General features: G+C 38.6%; 2 protein-coding genes across 5 annotated transcripts in view; one reads left to right on the top strand and one right to left on the bottom strand.

Annotated features, from left to right (window-relative positions):
* dock1 (dedicator of cytokinesis 1) overlaps positions 1 to 27317 on the top strand; it is a 575517-nt gene that overhangs the window by 225596 nt on the left and 322604 nt on the right. The window lies entirely within an intron of this gene.
* Positions 19337 to 27317, bottom strand: part of LOC134359016 (inhibitory synaptic factor 2A) — a 53615-nt gene continuing 45634 nt past the window's right edge. For both annotated transcript variants that reach the window (XM_063071823.1, XM_063071824.1), the window contains one exon: positions 19337 to 20596. In XM_063071823.1, coding sequence (XP_062927893.1) covers positions 20407 to 20596 — 190 coding nt within the window. In that variant the 3' untranslated portion in view covers positions 19337 to 20406. The remainder of the gene's footprint in view (positions 20597 to 27317) is intronic.

The raw sequence follows: 27317 nt of genomic DNA, 5'->3' as shown, positions 1-27317 counted from the left end.
AAACTTTCATAGAAACCATAGAATCTGAAGTCTACCCCAACTTTAAGCTCCTTTAAATTGAGGTTAAAACTTTTCTTTTAATTAGAATCTCCTGCACTGTAACTTGTATTTATCATATCTATTTTTGTGTGATTTTATTCTTTTATATATTGTCTGAAATTTGATGTTTGATTTTTATATCTTGTTCTATGTAAAGCACTTTGAATTGCCTTGTGTTTGAGGAAAGTGCTATACAAATAAACTTGCTTGCTTGCATAAAAATTTGCATTTTATTTGACAACACCCACTATCCTAACCAAAATCAAAAGTTACATTCCAAACTTTTATGCCTATGCCTTCTTACCTTTGCAGATAATTCCAATGTGTATTATATAGTTTAAGCTTGCTATTTTTCTTTCCTTCTAATTGCCCCACTTGGCTCAACATACTTTAATGCCTTTTAGAACATGTCTGATTGGTGTTGCTTATTTAAATTGTTCAAAGGGTGGAAGCAGATTGACTTTCTTGAATAGGCATTGAAAAACATAATTTCATGAAATATATAAAAGGTAAAAAAAATCTGATAATTCGCAAAGCCTGATAATTTGGCAACTGGTTCTCTGGGTGCTGTTTCCTGTTCTTTTTAAAAAAATCACTGGAAATAGCTTTCCATGCTCATTTTAAACTCACCAGGGTCTTGTTTCCTGTGGTCCCTTAAAACAAACTGGATCCCAGTTTCCTGTACACTCTTTGTACTCTGTGGGGCCACATTTCCTGCACTTTCTCTAGATTCACCAGTTGTTGTTACCCTTTAAACACTTTGGGGGCTATGGTCCTGTGGCCTCTCTGTACACAACAGATTCTGTTTCCCCGACTCTTTGAGTTCAAAAGTCAAGAGGTTATGTTGCAACTTTATAAAACTCTGTAGAATTGCTTATAGTTTTGGTCGCCCCACTATAAGAAGGATGTTGAGAGTTTGGAGAGGGTGCAGAAGAGGTGTAGCAGGATACTGACTGGTGATATCATGAAAGGCTGGATAAATGGGTTGTTTTCTCTGGAGCAATGGAGGCTGAGGGGAGATTGGATAAATTGATAAGATTATGAGTAGACGGAATATCTGTTTCCCAGGGTTGAAATGTCTAATACCAGAGGGCATACATTGAAGATGTGGGGAGGGGGGGTGGGTAGGTTCAAGGGGGATGTGAGCGTTAAGTTTGTCACTCGGAGTGGTGGATGCCTGGAGTGCGCTGCCTGATATGATGGTAGAGGCAAATACATTAGAGGCTTTTGAGAGATGTTTAGGTAGGCACATGGATGTAAGGTAGATGGAGGGGTAGGTAGGGGGGGGGATTAGTGTTTGGGTGATTTTGATCTGCTTTTTAGCTGATTCAGCATATCATTGTGGGCTAAGTGGCTTTTCCTATGTTCTTTTAAATATAATGGGCCCCATTTGCTGCACTACTTTTAAACACAGTGGGCTCCGTTTCACACACTGCTTTTAAGGACACCACTCCCTCATTTCCTGCCTTCCCTTTAAAAGGCTCCGTCCCCATTTTCTGTGCTCACTTCAATCTCATCTGGTTTGCTGTAAAAATTTGTAATACTATTGTGTCATATCCAAGAAGAAAGCAATTTGAAAGTATGCTGGTGAATTAATGGGAATAAAATTTCATCTGCTGGAAAATCTGCCTCTCTGGAACCATTGAAATTCGGAGGATGGAAGTCATAAAGTCAGTTCATTGTCATAAGTACTTCTTTGCAAAAGTGAAACACTTACTTGAAGCAGCATCATAGTGTGGTACTTCATTCTTCTGTGCAGTGAGAAGATGGCATTGTCAAGATGGTGGTGGTGATGATGTTTGATGATGTTGCCTGCTTGAGGCAGCTCCTCATATGGACACTACCAATGATAGGGAGTGGTATGTTTGTGATGTACTGGGCTATTGCCTTCATAACTTACATTCTTGATAGTTTATTACGAGGTTTACTGTTGTTGAAGTAATTTTAAAAAAAAGCACTGTGAGCATTGAACGGTTCTCATATGCAAATTAAATCCAATTGAAAAGCCTAGATAGAATGGAAGTGGAAATAATATTTCCTATAGTGGGGTAATCTAGAAACAGAGGGCACAGGCTCTGAGTAGAAAGAGGTCCTTTTAGAACAGAGGTGACAAGGAATGTCTTTAGCTGGAGGGTGGTGAATCTGTGGAATTCATTTTCACTGACAGCTGTGGAGGACAAGTCACTGGGTATATTTGAAGCAGAGGTTGATAAGCTCTTCATTGATAAGGGCATCAAAACTTACGGGGAGAAGGCAGGTAATGGGTTGAGGGAGATGATGAAACAACCATGATAGAATGGCAGAGCATACTTGAGCCGAGTAGCCTAATTCTGTTCCTATGTCTTAAGGTCTTATGCATCGTTCACATTCTTGCATAATAGGAATATTTTTCACAGGGTACAATTTCTGATGAAAAGTTATGATTAAATCAATATAATTATGAAAATATACATTCTATACCAGTTTGGCGTCATAAAATGAAAGATAGTGTTGATATTGATATGTCTAATTTTCCTGCTTATCTTATCATAAGTGAGATGTGGTATATGTCGCTTCTTCATCGAGTTTTAGGATTTTAGTGGGGTTCTTTCTGTTCCTGAAACCATGTTTTGGAGTTGTGCTATGCCTTCTCAACTTCTCATCAGTTAAAAGTGGTAGGTAGCAAGGCTGGCAAGAGTTTGTTGATGTTGATCGAGTTCAGGACACTTATGTTCTGTTTTGGGGGGTATTTGAAATTTTCTCTTCAGAGGGTATTTTCTGTCACTGTCTTTGAGTTTCACCTCTGTTCTTCCATTGGAATAGAGGTTTTGGGATGCAGGTACATTTTGAAAGTTCAAAGTAATCTTATTGTCAAAGGACATATATATGTCACCATATACAACTATTAAGATTCATTTTCTTGTAGGCATTCACAATAAATACAAAGAAACAAAAATACAAGCAAACTAATAATAATAAATAAACAATAAATACTGAGTACATGATATGAAGAGTCCTTGAAAGTGAGTCCTTAGGTTGTGGGAACAGTTCGGTGTTGGGTTGAGTGAAGTTATCCTCTCTGAGTCAGGAGTCTGATGGCTGAGGAGTAATAGCTGTTCCTGAACCAGGTGGTGTGCGTCCTGTGGCTCCTGTATCTCCTTTGTGATGGCAGAAACGAGAACAGAGCATGGCCTGGCTGGTGGGGTTCTCTGATGATGGATGCTGCTTTCCTGTGACAGTGCTCCATGGAGATTTGCTTAATGGCGGAGAGAGCTTTATCGATGATGGACTGGGCTGTATCCACTACTTTTTGTAGGAATTTCCATTCAAGAGCATTGGTGTTTTCATATCAGGTTGTGATCCAACCAGCCAATATATTCTGCACTGCACATCTACAGAAGTTTGTCGAAGTGTTAAATGACATGCAGAATCTTTGCAAAGTTCTAATAAAGTTGAGTCACTGGTGTGCTTTCTTCGTAATTGCAGCTACGTGCTGGACCCAGGAGATATCCACTGAAATGATAAATAACACTGAGGAATTATAAGTTGCTGATCCTCTCCGTATCTGATCCCCGGATGAGATCTGAGTCATAAACCTCCAGTTTCCTCCTGCTCTAGTCAATAATCAGCTCCTTGGTCTTGCTGACATTGAGTGAGAATTTGCTGTTTTGGCACCATTCAGTCAGATTTTCATTCTCCCTTCAAAATGCTGTTTCGTCACCACCTTTGATTCCGCCAACAGCTGTGATGTTGTCAGAAAACTTAAATATGGCTTTGGAGCTGTGCCTAGCCTCATGGACATAAGTATAAAGCAAGTAGAGCAGGGGGCTAGTGGGGGTTAAACACATAGCTTTGTGGTGCACATGTGCTGATAGAGATTGTGGAAGAGATGTTGCCAATTTGAACTGACTGGGATCTGCAAATGAGGAAATTAAAGATCTAGTTGCACAAGTAGCGACTGCGCCCTAGGTCTTAGAGCTTGTGATTAGTTTTGAGGGGATCATGGTATTGAATATCAAGCTATAGTCAATGAGCAGCATCCTGATATACGCACCTTTTCTGTCCGGATGTTCCAGAACCCAGATATGTCGTAGTTGTCAGTAAATTGCTGAGCTCTTGCATTCATTCCATCCATTGTCTCCTTTTAGATTACAGATTTTCTGCTGGATCTCTGACTTTGGAAACAGTGATCCATGTTCTCCAGATCTTCTCCTTTGCTACCCACAGTCAGTTTCTAAATGCAATGGAAAATACTACTTATGCTGTCTACACAAAATTCTCTAAATACACTGGGAAGATAGTAAATCAAAGTCGGTGAACTCTTGGCAAATGAACCAGCACTGAAGCTCTAGTTAAGCAACACACACAAAATGCTGAAAGAACTCACTAGGCCAGGCAGCATCAATGGAAATGAGTTGACGTTTCGGGCCGAGACCCTTCATCGGTTCTGAGTTTTTAAGTTATGTTGTATTCTGTCTATTAATCTTCTAGCTTTCAGTTAGTCTTGTCTCTGCCTTGTGCCAGCACTGGTCAGTCTATTTCACTGCGACTGAAATTAGATGCAGTGAATAACCAAATGTCTCTCAGGTCTGTTTTGTACTTGCTTAGCAGTTTTTCTCATATCTCAAAAATAACAACAAATTCTGTAACTGGTATTGTAAACTGAAATGCCCTACGAATATATAGGCCTTTGGGAGTCATAGAACATAACAGCACAGAAACAGATCCATCTAGTCCATGCAGAACATTATTCTGCTTTTAAACTGTCTTTAGTAAACCTTCTTTATTCTTCTGTAAAGCACAAATGCAAGCTACAAAATTCTAAATCTAAATTGTTTTACATTTTGTTAGTGTATATGCGGCAATGAAATATTATTTCAATTTCTATAGACTGGACACTGGAGCACATTAATTAATATCAGATTACTTTTGTGGATTTGGTTATTTATTCTACCTTGTTTATAAAATGGATTGCTTAATATTGGATAATTAAAAGTAAACAGAACAAAATGTTTGTTTTTCATTGGGGTACGAGTGCATTGATAATTTTGGCTTTCCAAATGACTTCACAGATCCTGGAAAGCATATGAATAAGTTGAATAGTCATAAGCTAATAGATAGCTTCCTAAATAACAAGTATTAATTTATTTCATAAATTATGTGCAGATAACCAGTGGATGGCTTTGACTGACAGTGAATGGCTTTGATTGACAACAATTTGATTAATGTGAATTATTTACTATTACTGTCAAAGTATACAATCAATTCTGCAAGTCAGAAAAGCAGAATTATTAATAATATATTAAAATGTTCATTAAAACTTACTTTTATCTAGTATATTTAGCTTTAGTGATATTTCTAATCTATTGAACTGGTATGATACCATCAGAATAAATCTCACTTCCTAAAAGAGAAGCTATTATTGGAAAAGTAATTCCTGTCAGTCATATTTTCCAAGGTTACCTAATTTTGAAATTCAAGATGCATAGCCTTGATTTTTTTATGGAAGAACAATAAAATGATGTAAATTGTGACTAAGGCAATGCAGACAACTATACACAACATATAATACTTCTGTGATATCTCTGCAACTATACACAACATATAATACTTCTGTGATATTTACATTAGCTTCAGAGTTTTTAAAATTTCAAAATAATTGTTTTGTAAAACTTTTTCTTGAGAAAATTTGCATTTAAGTGCATCTGTTGTATTATTCTTTAAAATGATATACTCTAAATCTGCCATTTGGGTCTGTTGTGCCATTTAATTAGATGATGTATGATCAGCATCTCAATTCTGCTGCATTTTTCAATGTATCTCTTTTGTCTTGATTGACTAACAATCAGAATCAGAATTAATATCGTTGGCGACTGTATGTCATGAAATTTGTTTTGCTGCAGAAGTAAAGTGCAACATATATTTAAAAAACTATAAATTACAAAAATTGCATAAAATATAATTAAGTAGTGCAAAGAGAGAGGGAAAATAGTGAGGTGGTGTTCATGGGTTCACTGTCCATTCAGAAACCTGATGGGGGAGGGAAAGAAGCTGTTCCCGAAACATTGAGTGTGTTTCTTCAAGCTCCTGTACCCCCTCAGCTTTTTCTGATCCTGTGCAGTGTCTCCAACCATACCAGAAAGTGATGCACCAAGTTAGAATGTTCTCCATGTTACATCTGTTGAAATTTGTGAGTGTCATCAGTGACATACCAAGCCTCCTCAAACTGTAATCAATAAACAGCAGCCTGATATACAGTACCTATATTCACCCTCCCACCCTTGGAAGTTTTCATGTTTTATTACTTTACAACAGCGGTCCCCAACCACCGGGCCGCGGACCGGTACCAGGCCGCAAGGCATGCGCTACCGGGCCACGAGGAAACGATATGATTTGGCGATATGAGCTAGCTGCACCTTTCCTCATTCCCTGTCACACCCACTGTTGAGCTTGAACGCATGCGAGGTCATTCACAGCGCGTCATCCATGTCAGCGCGGGAAGGAGATCAATTCCTCGAGCTTGCAAATGACGGCGGGCTGAAAAGTATGTTTGACATAACATCTCTGCCGGCATTCCGGATCAAAGTCAAGGCTAAATATCCTGAGATAGTCAGGAAAGCACTGAAAACGTTGCTTCCATTTCCAACATATCTCTGCAATGAATGCAATGAAAACTAAATTGCGGAATAGACTGGACATAAGGAACCCCCTTCGAGTATCGCTGTCTCCCATCACCCCTCCATAGGACCGTCTTGTTGCAGGAAAACAAGCCCAGGGCTCCCACTGATTCCGCGATATTGGTGCGTTGCAATGATTTTATATGTTCATACGAGGAAAATATGCGCTGTGTTTGATATCCAAACATTACTTAAAATGTTATGATGCTATTATGAGTGACTTATATAACCATGTAACAATTACGGCATGGAAACAGGCGATCTCGCCCCTTCTAGTCCGTGCCGAACGTTACACTCATCTAGTCCCACCGACCTGCACTCAGCCCATAACCCTCCATTCCTTTCCTGTATATATACCCATCCAATTTTTCTTTAAATGATAATATCGAACCTGCCTCTACCACTTCTACTGGACGTTCGTTCAACACTTCAAGCTCCCCTGTCCTCCCCTGATAATTGTCTTATCGCTATATTCACGCGAGGAAAATATGCGCTGTGTGTTTAATATTAAATTCGTTAGATAAACCCTTTTAGAAACGAAAGTGAGTGTTTTAGCCACTTATCACCTATATTCTGGTCGTGATTAACACGCCACCGCCGCCAACAGAATCGGCAAAAACAATTTTTAAGAAATCGGCACGTAAACGCATGCGCACTGGCGCCCGCGTTTGGATATCATGGTCATTGTAGTCTTTCTCGGGGTAAACCCAACGTATTTGACTGCTACTCTTGTATGTTGGCAACCCTGCCCCCCCCGGTCGGCCGGTCCGTAAGAATATTGTCAATATGAAACCGGTCCGCAGTACGAAAAAGGTTGGGGACCCTTGCTTTACAATATTGATTCACAGTGGATTTAATTTGGCTTCTTTAAATACTGATCACAGTAAAAGGGTCTTTCGTGTCAAAATGAAAACAGAAGTCTACAAAGTGGATCCAAATTAATTTCAAATATACAACACAAAATTGATTGTTCAGGTATTCACCCCCTTCAAGTCAGTACTTAGTAGATGCACCTTTGCAGCAGTAACAGCCTTCAGTCTGTATTGATAGGTCTCTCTCAGCATTGCACTTCTGGACACTGCATTTTTTCCTTAGTTTTCTTTATAAGATCGCTCAAGCTCTGTCAGATTGCATGGGGATCATGAATGAACAACCCTTTTGAAGTCCAGCCACAAATTCTCAATTGGATTGAGGTCTGAACTCTGACTTGGTCACTCCAGGACATTGACTTTGTTTTTAAGCCATCCCTGTATAACTTTGGCTTTATGCTTGGGGTCATTGTCTTGCTAGAATCCTGGTTTTCCTCCAGGATTTCCCTGTATTTTGCTGCATTCATTTTATCCTCTATACCTTCACAAGCCTTCAAGAACCTGCTGCAGGGAATCATCCTCACAGCATGATGCAGCCACTATCAGGTTTCACGGTAGGATTATGAAGACATGTAGTCCTCTTTTATTGTCATTTAGTAATGCATGCATTAAGAAATGATACGTTATTTCCTCCGGTGTGATATCACAAAACACAGGACAGACCAAGACTGAAAAAACTGACAAAACCACATAATTATAACATATAGTTACAAACAGTGCAACAATACCATAACTTGATGAAGAAGTCCATGAGCACAGTAAAGTTCAAAGTTTCTCAAATGTCCCGCAGTGGGAGAAGGGAGAAAAACTCTCCCTGCCATGCTGACCACAATCCGACTCTGAGTCATCCGAAAACTTCGAGCTCTGATCAGCTCTCCGACACCGAGTACTGAGCGCCATCTCTGTCCGAACAATTCAACCTCATTCTCGGTCGCCAAAAGCAGGCAAGGCTGGGGATTTTGAGGCCTACCCTCCGAAAGATTCCCAACCACACAGTAATGACAGCAGCGAACGGGCGTTTCAGAAATTTGTCCAGATGTTCCTCTGTAGTTTCATGTCCATTCTCCATCAAATCAGAATTGTCCACGGCCCCTATTTAACAGATACGATATCATTTTTCACCGGAGGGCTGCGCACAGGCAGGCGCGCCGCCATCTTCTCATTGACAATGAGGGATGGTGTGTTTTTGATGATGTGCGGTGTTTGGCTTATGCCAAACATAGTGTTTAGTCTGATGGCCAAAAAGCTCAATTTTGTTTTCATCAGACCATGGAACGTTCTTCCAGCTGACTTCAGAGTCTCCCACATGCCTTCTGGCAAAGTGTAGCTGATATTTCATGTGAGTTTTTTTCCAGCAGTGGCTTTCTCTTTGTCACTCTGTGATTGGTGAAGCAGCCAGGCAACAGTTGTTGAGGACAGCCTACTCTAGGCAGATTTACAGCTATGCAATATTCTTTCCATTTTTTTGATGATTGACTGAACTGTACTCCAAGGGATATTCAGTGACTTGAAAATTTTCTTGTATCCATCTCCTGATTTGAGCTTTTCAATAACCTTTTTGTGAAGTTGCTTGGAGTGTTATTTTGTCTTCATGGTGTAGTTTTTGCCAGGATACTGACTCACCAGCAGTTTGATCTTCCAGATACAGGTGTATTTTTACTACAGTCAATTGCAACACCTTGACTGCACACAGGTGATCTTTATTTAACTAATTATATGACTTCTAGAACCCACTGGCTGTACCAGAGATGATTTGGTGTGTCATTTTAAAGGGGGAAGGATACTTATGTAATTAATTATATTGTGTTTTATATTTGTAATTAATTTAGATCTCTTTGTAAAGATCTGTTTTCACTTTGACATGAAAGAGTAAAACAAAAAGACAAATTAAATCCACTGTGATTCAGTGTTGTAAAACAATAAAGCATGACAACTTCCACGGGGGGGTGGGGGGTAAATACTTTTTATAGGCACTATAGGTATTACTATTGTTTAGATGATCTAAGGCTGAGCGCAGAGTCAATGAGATGGTGTCTGCTGTAGACCTATTGTGGTTATAGACAAATTGCAACAGGTTGAGGTCCCTGTTTAGGCAGTAGCCATGACCAACATCTCAAAGCACTTCATCACAGTGGATGTGAGTTCCACTCGTAATCATTGAGGCAGCTCACCCTACTCTAACTGGGCACTGGTATGATTGTTGCCCTTTTGAAACAGGTGGAAACCTCTGACTATAGCAGTGACTGATTGAAGATGCCCTTGAACACTTCCACCAGTTGGTTGGCACAGATTTTCAGCTATGTATTCAGTGCTTAACACCTTGCGAGGGTTCACTATGTTGAACGATGATCTGATGTTGGCTTCTGAGACAGAGATCACAGGGTCACAGGTGCCTCTGATTCGTACATTTGTAGTTCTATTCTCCTTTACAAAGTGTGCATAAACGGCATTGCGCTTATTGGGAGTGATGAATCCCAGCCATTAATGATGTTAAGTTTCACTTTGTAGGAAGTAATAGCGTGCAAATCCTGCCATTGTTGACGTACATCAAATTCTGTCTGTAACCTCAATCGGAAATACCTGAACTTCTTGTATAACTCTGTATTACCAATCTTGAATGCCACAAGTCAAGCCCTCAGCAGACTATGAATCTCTAGGTTCATTCACAGCTTTTCATTTGTGAATGGTCCAGTGGTTCCTATATCCAATGCCTTTGGCATGGAGGGAAGAGATTTTGGTACTGGAGGGAGGCAGTTTTAAAACTACTCTGCAGCCTTTTGTGGGGATAAAGTATAAATAGAAAAGATTTTAAAAAGTGCAATAATTTTTAAAACTTCCACCTATAGTCTTAGATGTAAATGCTTTTGTTCCTCACATTCTCTATAATTGCCTCCATCCCCACTAAGTTCCAAGGTATCTAAATGTTTGATTCTGACCTCTTGAACTTATTCGATTTTAATTGCATCAGACACTTGGGCAGTGAGCTCTGAAATTTCTTTCTGAATCCTGTTTATATTTAATACATTCCTGAAAACTTCCAACTGCCCTAATATCTCAAGCTGTAATTGATGAAGAATTCTGTATGATATTTCTGAAACATCTTGGGATGTTCCACTAGATTAAAGGTGCACTCTAAAGTATAATTTGTGTTTGCCACGTGGAAAAAATAGAAGCTTATCCATACATAAATTGCTGTACAGTGATTTGTTGGTTGTAGAAAATTAATTTTAATGTTTGGCCCTGGAAGCTGAATCCATGGAAGAACTTGATTAAAAATGAGAAAACTATTTGTTTCTTTTTGTCCATTAATATCCGGAATCTCCAGAGGAGTAGTCCTCTGAGTCCTCGGCTTTGCTTGTTTTGGCAGCTGGGACGAGGTCGAAGGCGCTCGGCAGAGGATGGCGCTCGGGAGGCTGTATCGGAGGGGCTGATCAGAAGCTCAGTTTTCAGATGGACTCAGTCGGCTGTGGTCGGGTGTTTCCAACGCATCGGCAGTTGTCAGTTTATGGAGGTTTATGGCAGGGAGTTTCTCCCTTTTTGCCGCCTGCTATCAGGGACTGTAGGAGTCAATCGGGACTTGAGACTTTTTTTACCGTGCCCATGGTCTGTTCTTTATCAAATTATGGTATGGTTTTGTCAGTGTTAGTCTTTGGTTTGTCCTGTTCTTGTGTGATAGCACTTTGGAGGCACATTGTATCATTTCTTAATGCATGCATGCATTTCTAAATGACAATAAACGAGGACTGAGTGTCCTCATAATCTAATCTAATCTAATAAACATAGCACAGTTGCACCACACATAATCTTAGATTCGGTCTTGACCATTGGAATCTATGTGGATTTGGCACATTTTCTTGTGAACATGTGAGTTTCTACACATGTCTGGGTTTCTCCTCACATCCCAAAAATGTGGTGGTTGGTAGTTTAATTGACTACTTTAAATAACTCTTGGCCGAGATGGCTGGTGATAGGCAACTCAGAGGGGAGTTAGTAGGTTACAGGGAAATAAGTAGGTGATTGGGACTATTGGGATTCCTCTGAGAGACAGCATAATCTTCATAAGTTGTATGGCCTTCTATGAAACAGAAATTTGTAACAAGTAATTCATTAGTTCTCTTTGAGGAAATCTCTGCAGAGAGTAGACTCATTGTATTTGGACTTCCAGAAGGTATTTTAAAGGAAGGTGCTTTACAGATTGAGAATCCATTGTCTTGGAGATATCGTAGATGGAAAAAGGGCAGCAAAGTGGGCACTAAGAAGTCAGATCACCTGTGATTCTACTGAATGAGGACTAAGCTAAAATGACAGAAAGCCAAAGTCTGTTCTCACCATTTATGATAGACTTGTAGTCTGGTGAAGCAACCTGGGTCATCTGGATAAATGAAGTCGAGGTAAATAGGACGAGCAAATACCGAAACAAGAATGGTTCTAATAATTGGCTAAAAATGTAGTGTATGACTGGTTGGATTAAAACCTCTGCTGTTGGTGACTGCTCGAAATTACTGTCATGATCTGTTTAAACTCTTAGAAATAACCTTTTGTTGTAATAAGGTCATTACTGATATACTGTACCTACAGTTAGAGGAATAATACAAGGGATATAAAAGTACCTGGTCTAATTTCCCAATTATTCTATTTATTTTCAATTCTCCATTCTCTCAATCCCACCCAAACACATTTTTCTGACTAGTAGGCCATCTTCTGGTCATGAATGTTAAACTGGGAATGTTCTATTTTAACAGATTTAGTTATTCCATCACAGCAATATAATTTAGAGATTATGTTGAAAATTACTTGTTTTAATGTTGAGACATAAAATCTCTAGTTAGAAAAAAATCAATAAAATGATGAAAATGCTGAATAATTTCTGTTTTTATGTAAGATATGACTCTGGGGCATCCTGAGATCTTTAATCTTGAGAGAGGCTATCTGGTAGGGTTTTCCTGATCTGTGAGCACACCAATGGTGAAAACAAAGAATATTTTAAAACCTTCAAATATGAAACTTATTTCTCAAGACAACATTTCTCTTTCTGGTAAGCTCTGTTGTTCTGAAGATCTATTGAGTGAATTCCTCCACCACATAATTATTTAAAATATTAAAGGAATCCAGTACAGGTCGACTTTCACTAATCCGACTACCTGTAATCTGGTTCCTTCAATAATCTGCACTGATTTCAAATTTTCTGCACAACTGTAATTTCAAATTTTCTGGGCCACCATACCAATCTGCTGTGCATTGTTTTGGTTGTGCTGGATTTGTTCACGTGTTGGAGCGCTCTTGTAAGCACAGACAGGTGATTCCTGCCTGTTTTCCTGCATTCATTAATCTCATTTGCGTGAAGCGCGGCCACCCAGCACCCGCCCGTCTCACCGGCCAGCGGCGGGAGGGGCTGGCGTGCGCTGGGTCGGTCCGCCTTCTCGCCTGCCTGCCGGCAGTGGCGCACTGCCCTCTGACGTCACCCGGCCGGTGCTCTGTTCACTTTTGCCTACAACCTCAGATCAGATGTGGTGACCCGCTGAATTTAAGCATACTACTAAGCGGAGGAAAAGAAACTATAACGAGGATTCCCTCAGTAACTGCGAGTGCAATGTAGTCTTTGGGGTAACTGCAAGTCTGTGTCTTTACTATCGCTTAGCTCACGCTTAAGTGCTGGTAATGGGTGCGCTTTATTTTTTGCTGGTAGGGATCGTTGCTCGCTGCTGCTTATGCGCAGGAGGGAGGGGAGTGGAGGAGGAGCTTAGACGTTCTAACATTTAATTGTTGTTCATTCTTTGGGGCACTCCTCTGTTTTTGTAGATGGTTGCAAAGAAAAAGCATTTCAGGATGTATATTGTATACATTTCTCTGACATTAAATGAACCTTTGAATCCTTTGATATTTTAAAGGTATGATGAGGCGGTTAGCTATTGCTTAATGTGATCTTTCTGTGACTCGGCATTTTCACTAATCCTGGCACTCCTCAGGTCCCAGTGGTGCCGGATTACAGAAGGTCGACCTGTATATGATTGCATCATCAGACTGTTTAATTATCTTCATCTTGGCATTAAACTATAATTTTTTTTAAAAGGGGCATTTATTTATTGAAGGGAGGTATAGTGGTATAATAGATAGTGCTGCCATTTCACTGGTCCACAGAGCCAAAATTAATCCTGATCTCAGGTACGTCTGAAAAAGAATTTCAGGATGTATATTGTATTCATTTCTCTGACATTAAATGTACCTTTGAAACCTTTGAACTATTGTTTGTGTGCTGTTTGCACTTTCTTCATGATTATGTGGCTTTTTTGTGATGCCTGCTCATTTCAATGATTTCATCATACAGACAGGGCTAACCAACCTGTTGACTGGACCTTTTGAGAGAAAGTATACAGTGGCTGAAGCAGATGTTGGCAATCTTACAGGAACATTGACTTTCTTGATGCATGACTCAGTAATGGGGGTGAGAATAGACACCATTCATTTCAAAATGCATTAGATGCGTTGATTGAAGAATTGTTAAGTGGAGATCTTGTATTCCTAAGGTGGGAAGGAAACCTCTAGAAACGCACTAGAAGGACATTAAGAACAAACAGTTGCAACAGTCTGTTGCAGTATTATCATTGAAAGCACCTGGACCTCTACTACTGCATGATTGACAATCAGTATCTTCATATGCAATATTATACAAACTGCATCATTAACCACAAATGATACTGTATAGCATTCTCTTATCAGTCAAATCAACAGCCAACGGATCATATCAATACTCCTACTCATACTGGTCCCGGTCGTGAGTATAGAAGAACTTCTCCATTTACTCCATCAAAAGGAGAAGAAGACTTTAAGAACATCAGCATGGTCAATGATGGTGGACTCTGGGATGTGTACCCAAGAGAGGGTGGAAATACTTGCAATAGGTTTAAGCTGCAAAGTGCCAAGTAGCCATCTTGGCCTCCTCCTGATGTCTTCCCCCGATCCCCACCATCTTTTGTTAAGTCACTTGCAACTTATTCACTGATGTTCAAACTTTCAAACTGATGGGATAATTCCCTTCAAGTCTCCATTATAACCTTGGTTAAAGCATATATTGAAGAAATTTCGTGAGTAGGGTTATTGCAGCCATCCTGAACTTGGCTGGATTCATGCCTAATGAGAAGGAAGGTTTTTGTTAAAGTCTGTCATCTTATTTTTAGGGCATCGCTTTGGGAACCCTTCAGAGTCATAGGTCCAGTGTAATTCTCAGGTGCTTTATCCATGACTTTCCCATTGTCAGAAGGCCATAAGTTTAGCTGTTTAAAGTCTTGTAGGATTCAATTGCATTTGCAGCTTCTTAGAATGAAATAGTCTAAGCATCAAGACACAGAAAACATTTGGCATTCATTTATGGTTGTTGAGTAGCATTCACGTTGCAGAAACATAAGCAATGGTCATCTTCAATATGCAGGTCACCCACTTTCTCATAATTTAACTGGACTACACACAGGAATGCTGTAATTGCAAGAGCAAATGATTAGCCTTTCCACCTTCTGGTTGGGTGAGGAATGTTACAGAATGCCCTGAATATGTGCAAACCCATTGATACCCGAGTAGCTTGATAGCATCCTGACAAAGCAGTCTACGTGATTGGCACCGAGTCCAGCATCCTGATCATTCACTTAATGGGCTGCCACTATGTTGCAGTGTGTAGCATCTGGAAAAAAATGCATTGCAGTAATACACTAATGTTGCTTTAACAACAGAATTTGTGAACTCTACCTCCTAGAAGTTCATGGGTAGTGAGTGTATGACAAAAAATGCAATCGTTTCACTTTCAGCTGCATACTGTGCATATTTAGAAAATATTTATTGTTTCTTCATTGTTATCAGGGCAAAAAATATGAAAGTCCTTCTATGATAACATTGTGGAAGTATTTTCATGACCTGATATATGATGGTTCAAAGAAAGAGCTCATCTATTGCCAGAAACACCAGCAACTGTAATGAATTGACAAAAATCAGAACTTGTACCTAATGTATAAATTGCACTTCTGACAAGCTTTGTATTTATATCACCGAGCTTGAATACACTGCTAGCTATTATGACAACCAGTTCATATAAATAATTTCATGCACCTCTATTCTCTTGACTATAAATAATAGAGGTTATTTCTAGTCAATTCTACCCTAATTCCCATTCAAGAGAGATGGCTAACTTTCATTAGAATAGCTAATGAAAGTGTGATAATATCAGGGCTGAATCAATTGTTGCTATAATCTGTCCTTGTTTCATTATATTTTTCCCTTGTCAGATAATATTGCTTGATTTCCAGACAGCGTGGGGGTAGACATTCCCCCATCTCCTTCACCATAATCCCCCTAATTCATATTTCATTTCGGATATCCAAGAGTTACAACTTACCAAGGCTACAGGATGGTCGACAGGAGTAATGGTGAAAAGAGCATTATTTGATTTCACATTCATTACTGGCACCTCACTTATCAGCACTGCATGCATCTCTGAGAATATGTCAAAGGTGAAATCAGTAAATCTCCAGAGATTAGTTTCAAGTAATGACATATCAGCCAGTTATTGAGAAAAAGGTATATTGTGAACTCACAATGGGGAAAAGTTACCTTAAGGCTCTGCTCAGAAGAACTTGGAGTGAAGAATTCAAAGAAGCAGTGTACTGACTAAAGTGCATGCATATGTGCAAAAAAAAAGCTTTGTGTATTGGTAGTTCTGCAAGAAAGTCTGCTTTTGAGCTAATCACAGACTTTGCACAGTGTTTCATGCGGAATGAGTCCACCTTTTCCATAGTGATCGTGGTTTATGTCTGTAGACTTAACCATTCTGCCATGGAATCTCTTGCTTGGAACAAGTAAAGGTAATTTACATTCAGGGGAGCTTTGATTGCTGTGGATAACAAAGTACTAAAGCATACTTCCAGGGCGGAATGGAAATCCAGCAATTTCCTCTGTAGCAGATTACTAGGTTTGCTGGTATGATTCCTTGAGAAAAGGCAATAGCAATTTGATTAACATTTATTATCTCACTATATTGCTGTGTAGTTGACTGTCCACTACTCAGCCTAGATCGCTACTGCCCTGATGTTTTGCACTCCACTATGTCCAGAGTTGGTTAAAGCAATGTAAGGCCATTTGAAGCATAACTGTAAGTTGGCAGTCTTCCTCAATGACGATATGGCCATCAGGGATGCATGTGATACATAGGGGCGCCTTTGGCTGTTGTCATATGCGTGGAATGTGGCATGATTACAAAATATTTTATTTGGAGAATTTGTTGGTTGGTGGTGTTTGCATTTGCTCAAAGGTCAATCGCAGAGAAAAGATAAGATTTGAGATAGATGGTGGATAGTTGCAGTTCCTGGTACTTGAATGAGTTTATCCTGGGTGGTTTAGGCAGGAAGGAGTTTCTCTAGTTTCTTTTCTGAGCTTTTCATTCGTTCTCTTTTACCTCACTACTTGCTTGGGTGGGGGAGGGAAGAACTCTTGTGTCTTCCTCCCCCCAACCCCCCAACCTTTATTGTATGTAAAAGAGAATTGGAAATTTTGAGAATCATTCTTGAGTCCTTCTGGAGCATCCAGAGGTGGGAAGCAGTATTTTGGCATATCAGTGATACAACTTTGTGCCCAAAGTCATGAACCATGTTCTCACTGGCACTTTAGTTTGTTCACTGGTAGAATAAAAACATCATGACTGTTTTGAGAACATGAGATATAGCTGTCTATACTTGCACATCAGCCAGATGAAGTGGAATCCCTTTGAGTTTTTGGTTGAGCTGATATGGAGCATTTGCAAATAATGTGTGTGTAGTCAATGCTACTCTGCTTCATTTAAACCCAGATAAAGCTACGCATTTTTCCCTATCTGCTAGGCTCTGGCAGAAGAATGAAATGTAATTGGCACATTTGAATTTGACATTGCTGGTGCCATTATTGATTGAAAACAATGGAATATTAATCTCTTAATTTACACCATTTATGAAATCAGATATATTAAAATTCATTTCTAAATCCATCTTGCTAATTCATCAATGTTATCCTTGTGATATGTGGTTGCATTGTACGTGTGGCTGTGTTGAGAAGTATATTTCATTGAGTATGTTTGTTGAAACACATATTTGTCCTTTAATTCCTTCCTGAGGTTCAGATAGGAAGGAGAGTTGTCAGAACACTAGATTGAAATGACATTTCTAGAATTCTTTTAGCCAGTACGTTCATCTTCTTTTAGAAGTTTGATTTGATCTGGAGGCTCTCAGCCCAGTCATTAGTCATGCTTATTCCAAAGGGAAAGCCATCCAATCCATTCAGAAGCAACTTTGAAAACAAGAAAAAAGTGACCTACTAAATTTGTTAACTTGCGCTTGTTACTGATAGCACCTGATATTTACAGTTGACATAAGCCACCAACCAATATGTAAAGGTGTGGATGATCCCATTAAATAGCGCTGCTGAATTGAAGCTTGGCTGTGAGGCCAAGGAGCAGCAGTGGTTGGTGTATTGATCACCAAAGAAATTGGTATTGGTTTTAAGACAGTGTTTCATGGATTGATGTAATCAAATTTAAGTATTATATACTTCTGGGAAGCTCTCACTACAAGTGCACTTCATTGTCCTCCACAATGGCATTTGGTAGATTATCACAGGGCACTTCCGTAATAGCGAATATTATGGAGTTCTGTGCACACTTGTAGTATTCACCGGAACATACGTTTTAATTCCTCACCAATCATTAGTGATTGAACAGGAAATATATTTTCAAAGGCTGGTTTCTAATTTTTCATGCGATCTCTGTCATGCTAGGGTTTTGTGCCTCCGCAGACACTGTACATTCTACAGCTAATTTACACCTTGCAGTCTTATTTTTCTAATTTTGAATATTTTAGTATCTTCCCTTTCTTCTAGTCTGAGAGAGGAAAAGTCAGTCTGTATTCCAAATGCTTGGGATGCAACACAGAAAGATAAAGATTGGTTATGTTTCAAATGTCTTTTTTAATAGAGGAATGCAATTACGCAGTTTCGTATTTTGGAAGGTTGAATAAAAATGTTGAGATGTTGGATTTTCTTGTATAGTAGCATATAAGAATTTCCTACCCTTTTTGGATCAATACCTTCAACTGTGCAACGATGTGATAAGTCATCTTCCAATGGGGATTTTATGAAATTTGTAAATAACTATTACATTATCTTAAAATTTAGTCACTAACAAATTTAGAAAATTAAAATTGAAAATTGGTAACTGTATATTGAAATTTGAGGTACACTAATATTTGGATCTTGCCCATAAACGTACAGCTCAAATAGTTGATTTGCTTCAGCTTACAAATTTGACTTTAAGAATAATAATTTGCAGAATTTTAAAAGGAATATTAGGAGCAACATGACAGTGTAGTGTGGTTAGCATGACACTATTGCAGTGCCAGTGACCTGAGTTTGTATGTTCTCCCTTTGACTATTTGAGTTTCCTTTGGTGCTCTGGTTTCTTTCCACATTCCAAAGAGGTACAAGTTACCAGGTTAATTGGTGACGTGGGTTTAATTGGGCAGCACAGGCGTGTTGGGATGAAACGGCCTGTTACTGTCCTGCATCTCTAAATAAAAAATAGAATTACGCTGTTTTTTATAATAGCAAAAAACCTTTGTTAAAATATTATGGTTTTAAGATTTGCTTAAATTAGATTTACTGATTAAAACAATATTGAAGCTTATGTAAAATTAATGGCATTTATTATGATTTACAAAGATGTTAAAATAATTTCATAATATTGCATTAAATATGAAAGTTCTTTTCATTGTGTTTACAGTTAAACTGTTTCATATTCATTTATGTTGCTTTACAAATATACACTTGTTATGTTAATATTTAACTTCAAATGCTTCTTTAAGCTTGTTAAACAAAATGAAACATTTTTGTAGTGCAAAATACTTATGTGAAAACAAAAGACACTTCATATTTTCTAATAGTCTGTGACATTTAGTAGTTATAATAAAGAGGAAAGAAATCCATATCCTATACACTGAATTTTTATACAGCTTGTAAAGCCACTATCGTGTTTGCTAATAGTTTATCCCCCACCTTGCCTTTCGATAAGTGCATTCATCTGTGGTTGATATTTCTATTCAATCAAAATTTTGGTTACTTTTCTTCGTGAAGAAAAAATATATCCTGTGCCAGAGTTATCAACTGGAAATGCTTAAAGACGCATCAGTACTTATACATAAGAGAACACTTAATACTTTTTACAAGGAGAATACATAATAGCAAATTGGAAAAACGTTATGCCTTATTAATGTTGGGTGTGATTCTTTATAAGCAGATTTATTAAGTTATATTTTTGTTTGTAAAGCTTTATAAGAAACATGGTTGATGCTTGCCTGGACATTCCTATTTAAAGAACTGTGCTTTTCCTCCCAAAGTTGCAAAGTGCTTGAAAATCTTAATTTTATACCTTTACGATTTATGAATGAAACATAAATGTGAAATCCCTGTAAAAGTAAGCTTTTCTCTAATTCTTTGCAGCATTATTTAATGGAAGAAGGTATTCTAGAATATGATATGGCGGATGAACATCAACAGGCCAAATCATATCATTTAAAGGATTAATAATAATTATTTAATAGATTGGAATTGTTACTTTGCTGTCTGTCTGTGAACTGTAAATATAAAAAAAAATTGTTTCCCTATTATCCATGACATTAGAACTAAAATTTTGAATATTGCATGACTTGAATTAAATGCTGCCCTGAATTGACTGATTTTAAATTTCAGGTAATTGAATATTCAGCTCAGTTTTGAAATAAGTCAAAAAGGGTTCACTTCATATGAATGGAGTTAACATTTAGAAATTTTAATGGGTTTAGTTAAAGAAACCACAGTTTCCATTTCCCGTGCTTTTTTGATTCAGTCTTGCTAGGTTTTTGCTTTTGATAGGCAGATGAACAAAATTCTTGTGAATAAGGCAGGGTTGAAACCTGAGTTTCTTCAGTCGAATGTAGTTTTCTCATAATGGGCTGAAACTTGTCCTCTTGTTGTTTGAAATCCAGTTCAACACTAGGAAATAATAAATGTAATTTTAATCAATTAACTGTTGTTACATCATAATTCATTGTATATTCTAATGAGACATTGTATCCATAATAATCGTAAATTTTGCTTGTACAAATTCATTGAAGATTTGTAACGAAGTTAAATTCTTGCTAGCATTAGAAATGAAGTTTCCTTTTCAATTTATTTGGACCATAAGACGATAAGATAGGAGCAGAAGTAGGCAATTCGGCCCATTATGTCTGCTCCACCATTCAGTCGTGGGCTGATCCAAATCTTCTACTCATTCCCCACTCCCCTGCCTTTTCCCCATACCCTTTGATGCCCTGGCTAATCAAGAACCTTTCTATCTCTGCCTTAAATACACCCAATGACTTGGCCTCCACAGCCGCTCATGGCAACAAATTCCACAGATTTACCACCCTCTGACTAAAGTAATTTCTCCACATCTCTGTTCTAAATGGACGTCCTTCAATCCTGAAGTCGCGCCTTCTTGTCCTGGACCCCCCTACCATAGGAAATAACTTTGCCATATCTAATCTGTTCAGGCCTTTTAACATTCGGAATGTTTCTATGAGATTCCCCCCTCATTCTCCTGAACTCCAGGGAATACAGCCCAAGAGCTGCCAGATATTCCTTATATGGTAACCCTTTCAATCCGGAAATAATTTTCATGAATCCTCTCTGAATCCTCGCCAATGTCAGTATATCCTTTCGAAAATAAGGAGCCCAAAACTGCACACAGTACTCTAAGTGTGGTTTCACAAGTGCCTTATAAAGCCTCAACATCACATCCCTGCTCTTATATTCTATACCTCTAGAAATGAATGCCAACATTGCATTTGGCTTTTCACCATGGACTCAGCCTGGAGGTTAACCTTTAGGGTATCCTGCACAAGGACTCGCAAGTTCCTTTGCACCTCTGCATTTTAAATTCTCTTCTCATCTAAATAATAGTCTGTCTGTTTATTTCTTCCACCAAAGTGCATGACCATACACTTTCCAACTTTGTTTTTCATTTGCCACTTCATTGCCCATTCCCCTGAACTATCTAACTCTCTCTGCAGGCTCTCTGTTTCTTCAACACTGCCCGCTCCTCCACCTATCTTTGTATCATTGGCAAGTTTAGCCACAAATCCATTTAATCCCATAGTCCAAATCATTGACATACATCGTAAAAAGCAGCGGTTCCAACACTGACCCCTGTGGAAATCCACTGGTAACTGGTAGCCAGCCAGAATAGGAACCCTTTATTCCCACTCTCTGTTTTCTGCCGATTGGCTAATGCTCCACCCATGCTACTAACTTCCCCTGTAATTCCATGGGATCTTATATAGCTAAGCAGTCTCATGAGCGGCACCTTATCAAAGGCCTTCTGAAAATCCGAGTACACCACATCTACTGCATCTCCTTTGTCTACCCTGCTTGTAATTTTCTCAAAAATTTGCAGTAGGTTAGTCAGGCAAGATTTTTCTTTCAGGAAACCATGCTGGCTTTGGCCTATTTTGTCACGTGCCTCCAGGTACTCTGTAATCTCATCCCTAATAATCGATTCCAACAACCTCCCAACCACTGATGTCAGGCTAACAGGTTTATAGTTTCCTTTTCTGCTGCCTCCTACCCTTCTTAAATCGCAGATTAACATTTGCAAATTTCCAGTCATCTGGTACAATGCCAGAATCTATCGATTCTTGAAAGATCATTGTTAATGCCTCCGCAATCTTTCCAGCTACTTCTTGCAGATCCTGAGGGTGTATTCCATCAGGTCCAGGAGGTTTATCCACCCTCAGACCATTAAGCTTCCTGAACACCTTCTCAGTCATAATTTTCACTGCACATACTTCAGTTCCCTGACACTCTTGAATGTCTGGTATACTGCAGATGTCTTCCACTGTGAAGGCTGATGCAAAATACGCATTCAGTTCCTCTGCTATCTCTGCGTCTCTCATTAAAATACCTCCACCGTCATTTTGTATTGGTCCTACCCTCGACTGTCTTTTACCCTTTATATACTTAAAAAAGCTTTTAGTATCTTCTTTGATATTAGTCACCAGCTTCCTTTCATAATTCATCTTTTCTTTCCTAATAACCTTCTTAATATCCTTCTGCAAGTTTTTATAAGCTTCACTATCTTCCCACTGGCTTTGGCTTCATTGTATGCCCTCTCTTTTGCTTTTACTTTGGCTCTGACTTCGCTGGGATATTTTTAATACTGTGCTTTTATTCACTTCAAGAAGAAAGCTTAATATAATTAGGGAAATGCAATTTTGATCAACAATATTAATGTAAAACTTATATTGAATGTTGGTCTCCACTTAGAAAGGTTGGAAATGCTTGTCATTTTATTCATATTATTGATCTCTAAAGTTTCAACACTTGACTTAATCCATCTAACCCATAGTGAATTAAACACACAATAAAAATAACTAGGACACGCCAAGGCCATGAGATGATTGATCTGTATTACTGTACTGCAGATTGGTGGCTGATTGGATTTACTTACTTGGCTTCACTTGCAATCCAGTAATGTATTCATTTTATCCATGAATATACTGAACGATTCAGTATCTGTAGCACTTTGGAGTAGATAATTCTAATGGTTTACTTCTCTAAGAGATCACAGAAACAGCTAATACTCATATACTGAGGCCATGCCCCCGGTTCTAGACTTCCACATCAAGAAAAATATACACACAGTATTTATTTCCTCAGATCCCTTCAGAATGTTGAAAGACTCATTACATCTTGTTGTCATGAACTCTGGAGAATATAGGCTAAATTTTATTTTATCTTCCTTTGTCTTGAACCAAACTGAAGTCTTGCCAGTTTCCTGTTCTTGAGTTAAGATGCACAGTTTTGCATTTAATGTAACACTACATTTAATTATATTGTAAAATACTCTGCTTTTCTATTTTCCCTACTTGAATATAACTTACCATTTTATCTGAAAGTGCTTTCACTAACCTTTTTATTCACGTATTTAAATGTACCTTTTTCCTCTCTATACTCTTTCTATTCCTCTCTGTACTCTTTCTATTGTCCTATTTACCTTCTCATCTATTTTATATCATCAAACACAGTTCACTTGGTCTCATTACCTAGGCTAGAAATAACTGAGGATACCTCACCAGCTACAACATGCAAATTGTTTTCTGCTTGTAGCTAATTCTGTATCAATGTAAAGTTAATACTCTCAAATTCAGGAGCCCTTGTGATGCAAATTTTGTGAAAACCTGATGATGCCATTTGAAAATGCAAATACAATATCTACTGATTGCCATTTATACACTGTATGCAGCTCGTTGCATCCTTCAAAATTCAAATATATTTTAAACTATTTCCCTTTGATAAAGTCATGTTGAGTTAACTGGATCAGGTTTTTTTTCAAGTGGTCTATTATTTTCAACGGTTAACAAATGTTCAGGTGACATCTGTTCTCGAATGCTGCTACTTTTCAATTTGCTGGGATCTCTGCAGAACTTAGAAAAAAAATTGGACAATGACAGTCAATTCTTCACTCTCTCTGCAGTCACCTCTTTGAATTTCAGAATGCAGATCCAGAGTTTTCTTCCCCTCAAGCTCATCAGCTGATTTTGTACTTTCTTAAATGATAGTAATTGTATTCGGTTCCTTACTTTATTGTGTTCAATGGCTACTTACTTTCTTGACATTTTTTTATCTTTCTGTATAGGGAGAAATACAATTATGTTTTTAACGTCCCTGCTACTTCCTTGTTCCTCAGTATTGAATATGTTGTAATTCTAAACAACCAGTGTTTACTTTTATGATTGTGGCTTTTTAAAAGTCCTCGTAGATTTTGCAACCTAATTACTGCATTTAATGTAAGTTTTCCTATTTTCTCCTTTAGATATACTTTGATTAGTTAAAATCTTCTAGTGCTTATGCCCAGTGCTGTACTTTGCTACTCCTCCTTCCCTCTTTATACAGGCTATCTCCCTCTCAATTTTTAGTCCTGATGCAGGGATTGACCCAAACATTGATAGTTCCTTTCCCCCAGCAGATGCTTCTTGACCTGCTGGATTTCTCCAGCAGTTTGTTGTTTCAGATTGAAGCACTTGCAGTCTCTTGTGTCCTAGCAATTTGATTTCCCTATCCTATGCAATTCAAAGATTGAATCCCCAGTGATTATTGCATTGTTTCATGTTTAGCTTATATTATGGGGCTAGAGTTACTACTGCCAGCATGTTCTTTGCTCTTGTTTATTTCTTGTCTGCACCCAAAGTACTGTTCTGCTAGTTTCTCGATCTTTGGAGTTCAGATCCTTGTTCAGTGCTGTCTTAATAGCATTTAAGACCAGAACTTTTCTCTTTTTCTGTTTGCCCTTCTACCAGGTTGTCATCACTTCATCCTTTACCTTTCATTGTCGCGTGAACTTAATAGTGGGACTCTAAATTCAACTATACTGGGCTTGTCGCCACTTTCTTAAGGGAATTTGTGATGTGCTTAAAAATTGGTTGTGTAGAACGCAACCACTTTTCTTAAGAGGATCTTAAGAACAAGGGACATAATCTTAAAATTATCTGCAGATCTTGATTTATGAAATTATAAGAAATACATAATTGATCAAAAGGTATAATGATGTTCCAGAGCTTTATAGAAGATAGATGCACCACAATACATGTTTTAAACCATGAAAGTCAGTGCAGTCTCTAGATTCAAAACTACTTATGGGTACATTTCAGAGTCTGAAAAAAGTCAATAAGTCCGGTGGAGGGAAATCGACTGTTGACATTTTGGAATGAGACTTTCATCAGTCCCAGGAGGCAGGTTTTTAGCATCTGCAGTTTCTTGTGTTTGAGGCTTGTTTGTGATTTGATAATCTGTTTTTTTTAAGTCTCTGAAGATATATGTCATTGGAAGAAAACAATAGGTATTTTTCATTTGTAAAATATCTGAATGTAAGATGACAAAATACATTTGAACAGAGGTGGATAAACTAAGCTGTGGTGCAAATGGAAGAAAAACTGCAGATACTCTAAATATTTAATTGGTAATCAGAATCAGGTTTAATATCACTGGGATAGATTGTGAAATTTGTTCTTTTGCTGCAGCAGTATGTTGCAATAAAACTAAGTTACAATAACTATAAGTATATAAAAATAAGGAAATTAAATTAAGTAAGTAGTGCAAAACGAGAGGAAAATGTACTGAAGTAGTGTTCATGGGTTCATTACCAATTCAGAAATCTGATGGCAGAGGGGCAGAAGCTGCTCCTGAAACACTGAGTGTGTACCAGCACCTTGATTGGAGCAATGAGAAGAGGGTGTGTCCTGTGTGACGGGTGTCCTTAATGACAGATGCCATCTTTTTTGAGGCTTTGCATTTTCAAGGTGTCCTCGATGCTGGCAGGCTCATACCCAGGATGAAGCTGGCAGTTTACAACTTACTGCTGCCTTTTCTGATCCTGTGCAGTGGTCCCTTCATGCGAGATGGTGATGCAACCTGTTAGAATGCTGTCCATAATACATCAGTAGAAAAGGTTACACTATATCTGCGGGAAGGAAAACAAAACTAATGCTCTAGGTTGAAGACTCTTCTTCAGAACAGTGTCGGACTTCCTTCCCAGTTTTCATGTAGGATCTTTGACTTGAAGTATTTACTCTCTATCTCTTCCCAAGAGGTGGCCTGCTTCTGAATACTTACAACATTTTATGAATTTATATTAAGTGATAGTCATTGGATAATTTCTGGTTAAAATTAAACATGCAATAACTACATTTGATTTTGTGCACTTATCCTGAAGTTAGGTACTTTGTTTTTTTTTCTGCAGCCCTCAGTGCTTAAAAGTGTTTAGCTGAGATCTGGGAAGAAAGGTTCATGGGGTCATAATATGTAGACAAGCCAACTACTGGAGTGGCCATACTAGATCTGATACTTGGTAATGAACTTGGTTAGATGACAGATCTCTCAGTGGGTGAGCATTTGGAGCAGTGATCACAACTTTCTGACCTCTAGCATAGCCTGAGAAAGGGATGGGATAGACAGTATGGGAAAGTATTTAATGGGGAGAAGGCAAATTATGATGCTATTAGTCAGGAACTTGGGAGCATAAATTGAGAAAAGATGTACTGGGAAATGCACAAGGGAAATGTGGAGATTGTTTAGGGCAGTGGTCCCCAAGCACCAGGCCGCGAGCATGTGCTACCGGGCTGCGCGGAAACGATATGATTTGGCGATATGAAATGACATGAGTCAGCTGAACCTTTCCTCGTTCCCTGTCACACACTGTTGAACTTGAATACCCCCCCGCCCCACCCCGTCAGCCAGTCCCTCAAGAATATCGTCAATATTAAACCGGTCCGCGGTGTGCAAAAGGTTGGGGACCCCTGGTTTAGGGAGCACTTGTCTGGCGTTGTGGGTAGGTGTGCCTTATTGGGGCTGGGAGAGGGTGGTGGGGTGAAGGAACCATGGTTGACAAAAGATGTGAAACATCTTGCCAAGAGGATGAGAAATGCATACTTGAGGTTTAGGAAGCACAGATCATTCTAAGCTCGAGAGAGTTACAAGGTAGCCAGGAAGAAGCTTAACAAGGGGCTTATGAGAACTGGAAGGGGACATGAGAAGGGCTTATTGAAGAAAATGAAGGAAACCCCAAGGCTCTCTACATGTACATGAACAGAAAGATGACTAGAATGTGGGTAGGTCCAATTTGAGATAAAAGAGGAAACGTGTTCCTAGAATTGGATGAAGTTGGGGACCTTCTTAA

Source organism: Mobula hypostoma, chromosome 19 (genome assembly GCF_963921235.1).
Source record: "Mobula hypostoma chromosome 19, sMobHyp1.1, whole genome shotgun sequence".
NCBI lineage: Eukaryota > Metazoa > Chordata > Chondrichthyes > Myliobatiformes > Myliobatidae > Mobula > Mobula hypostoma.
Note: the sequence above shows the minus strand (reverse complement) of the source record. Positions and strands in the feature narration are given on the sequence as shown.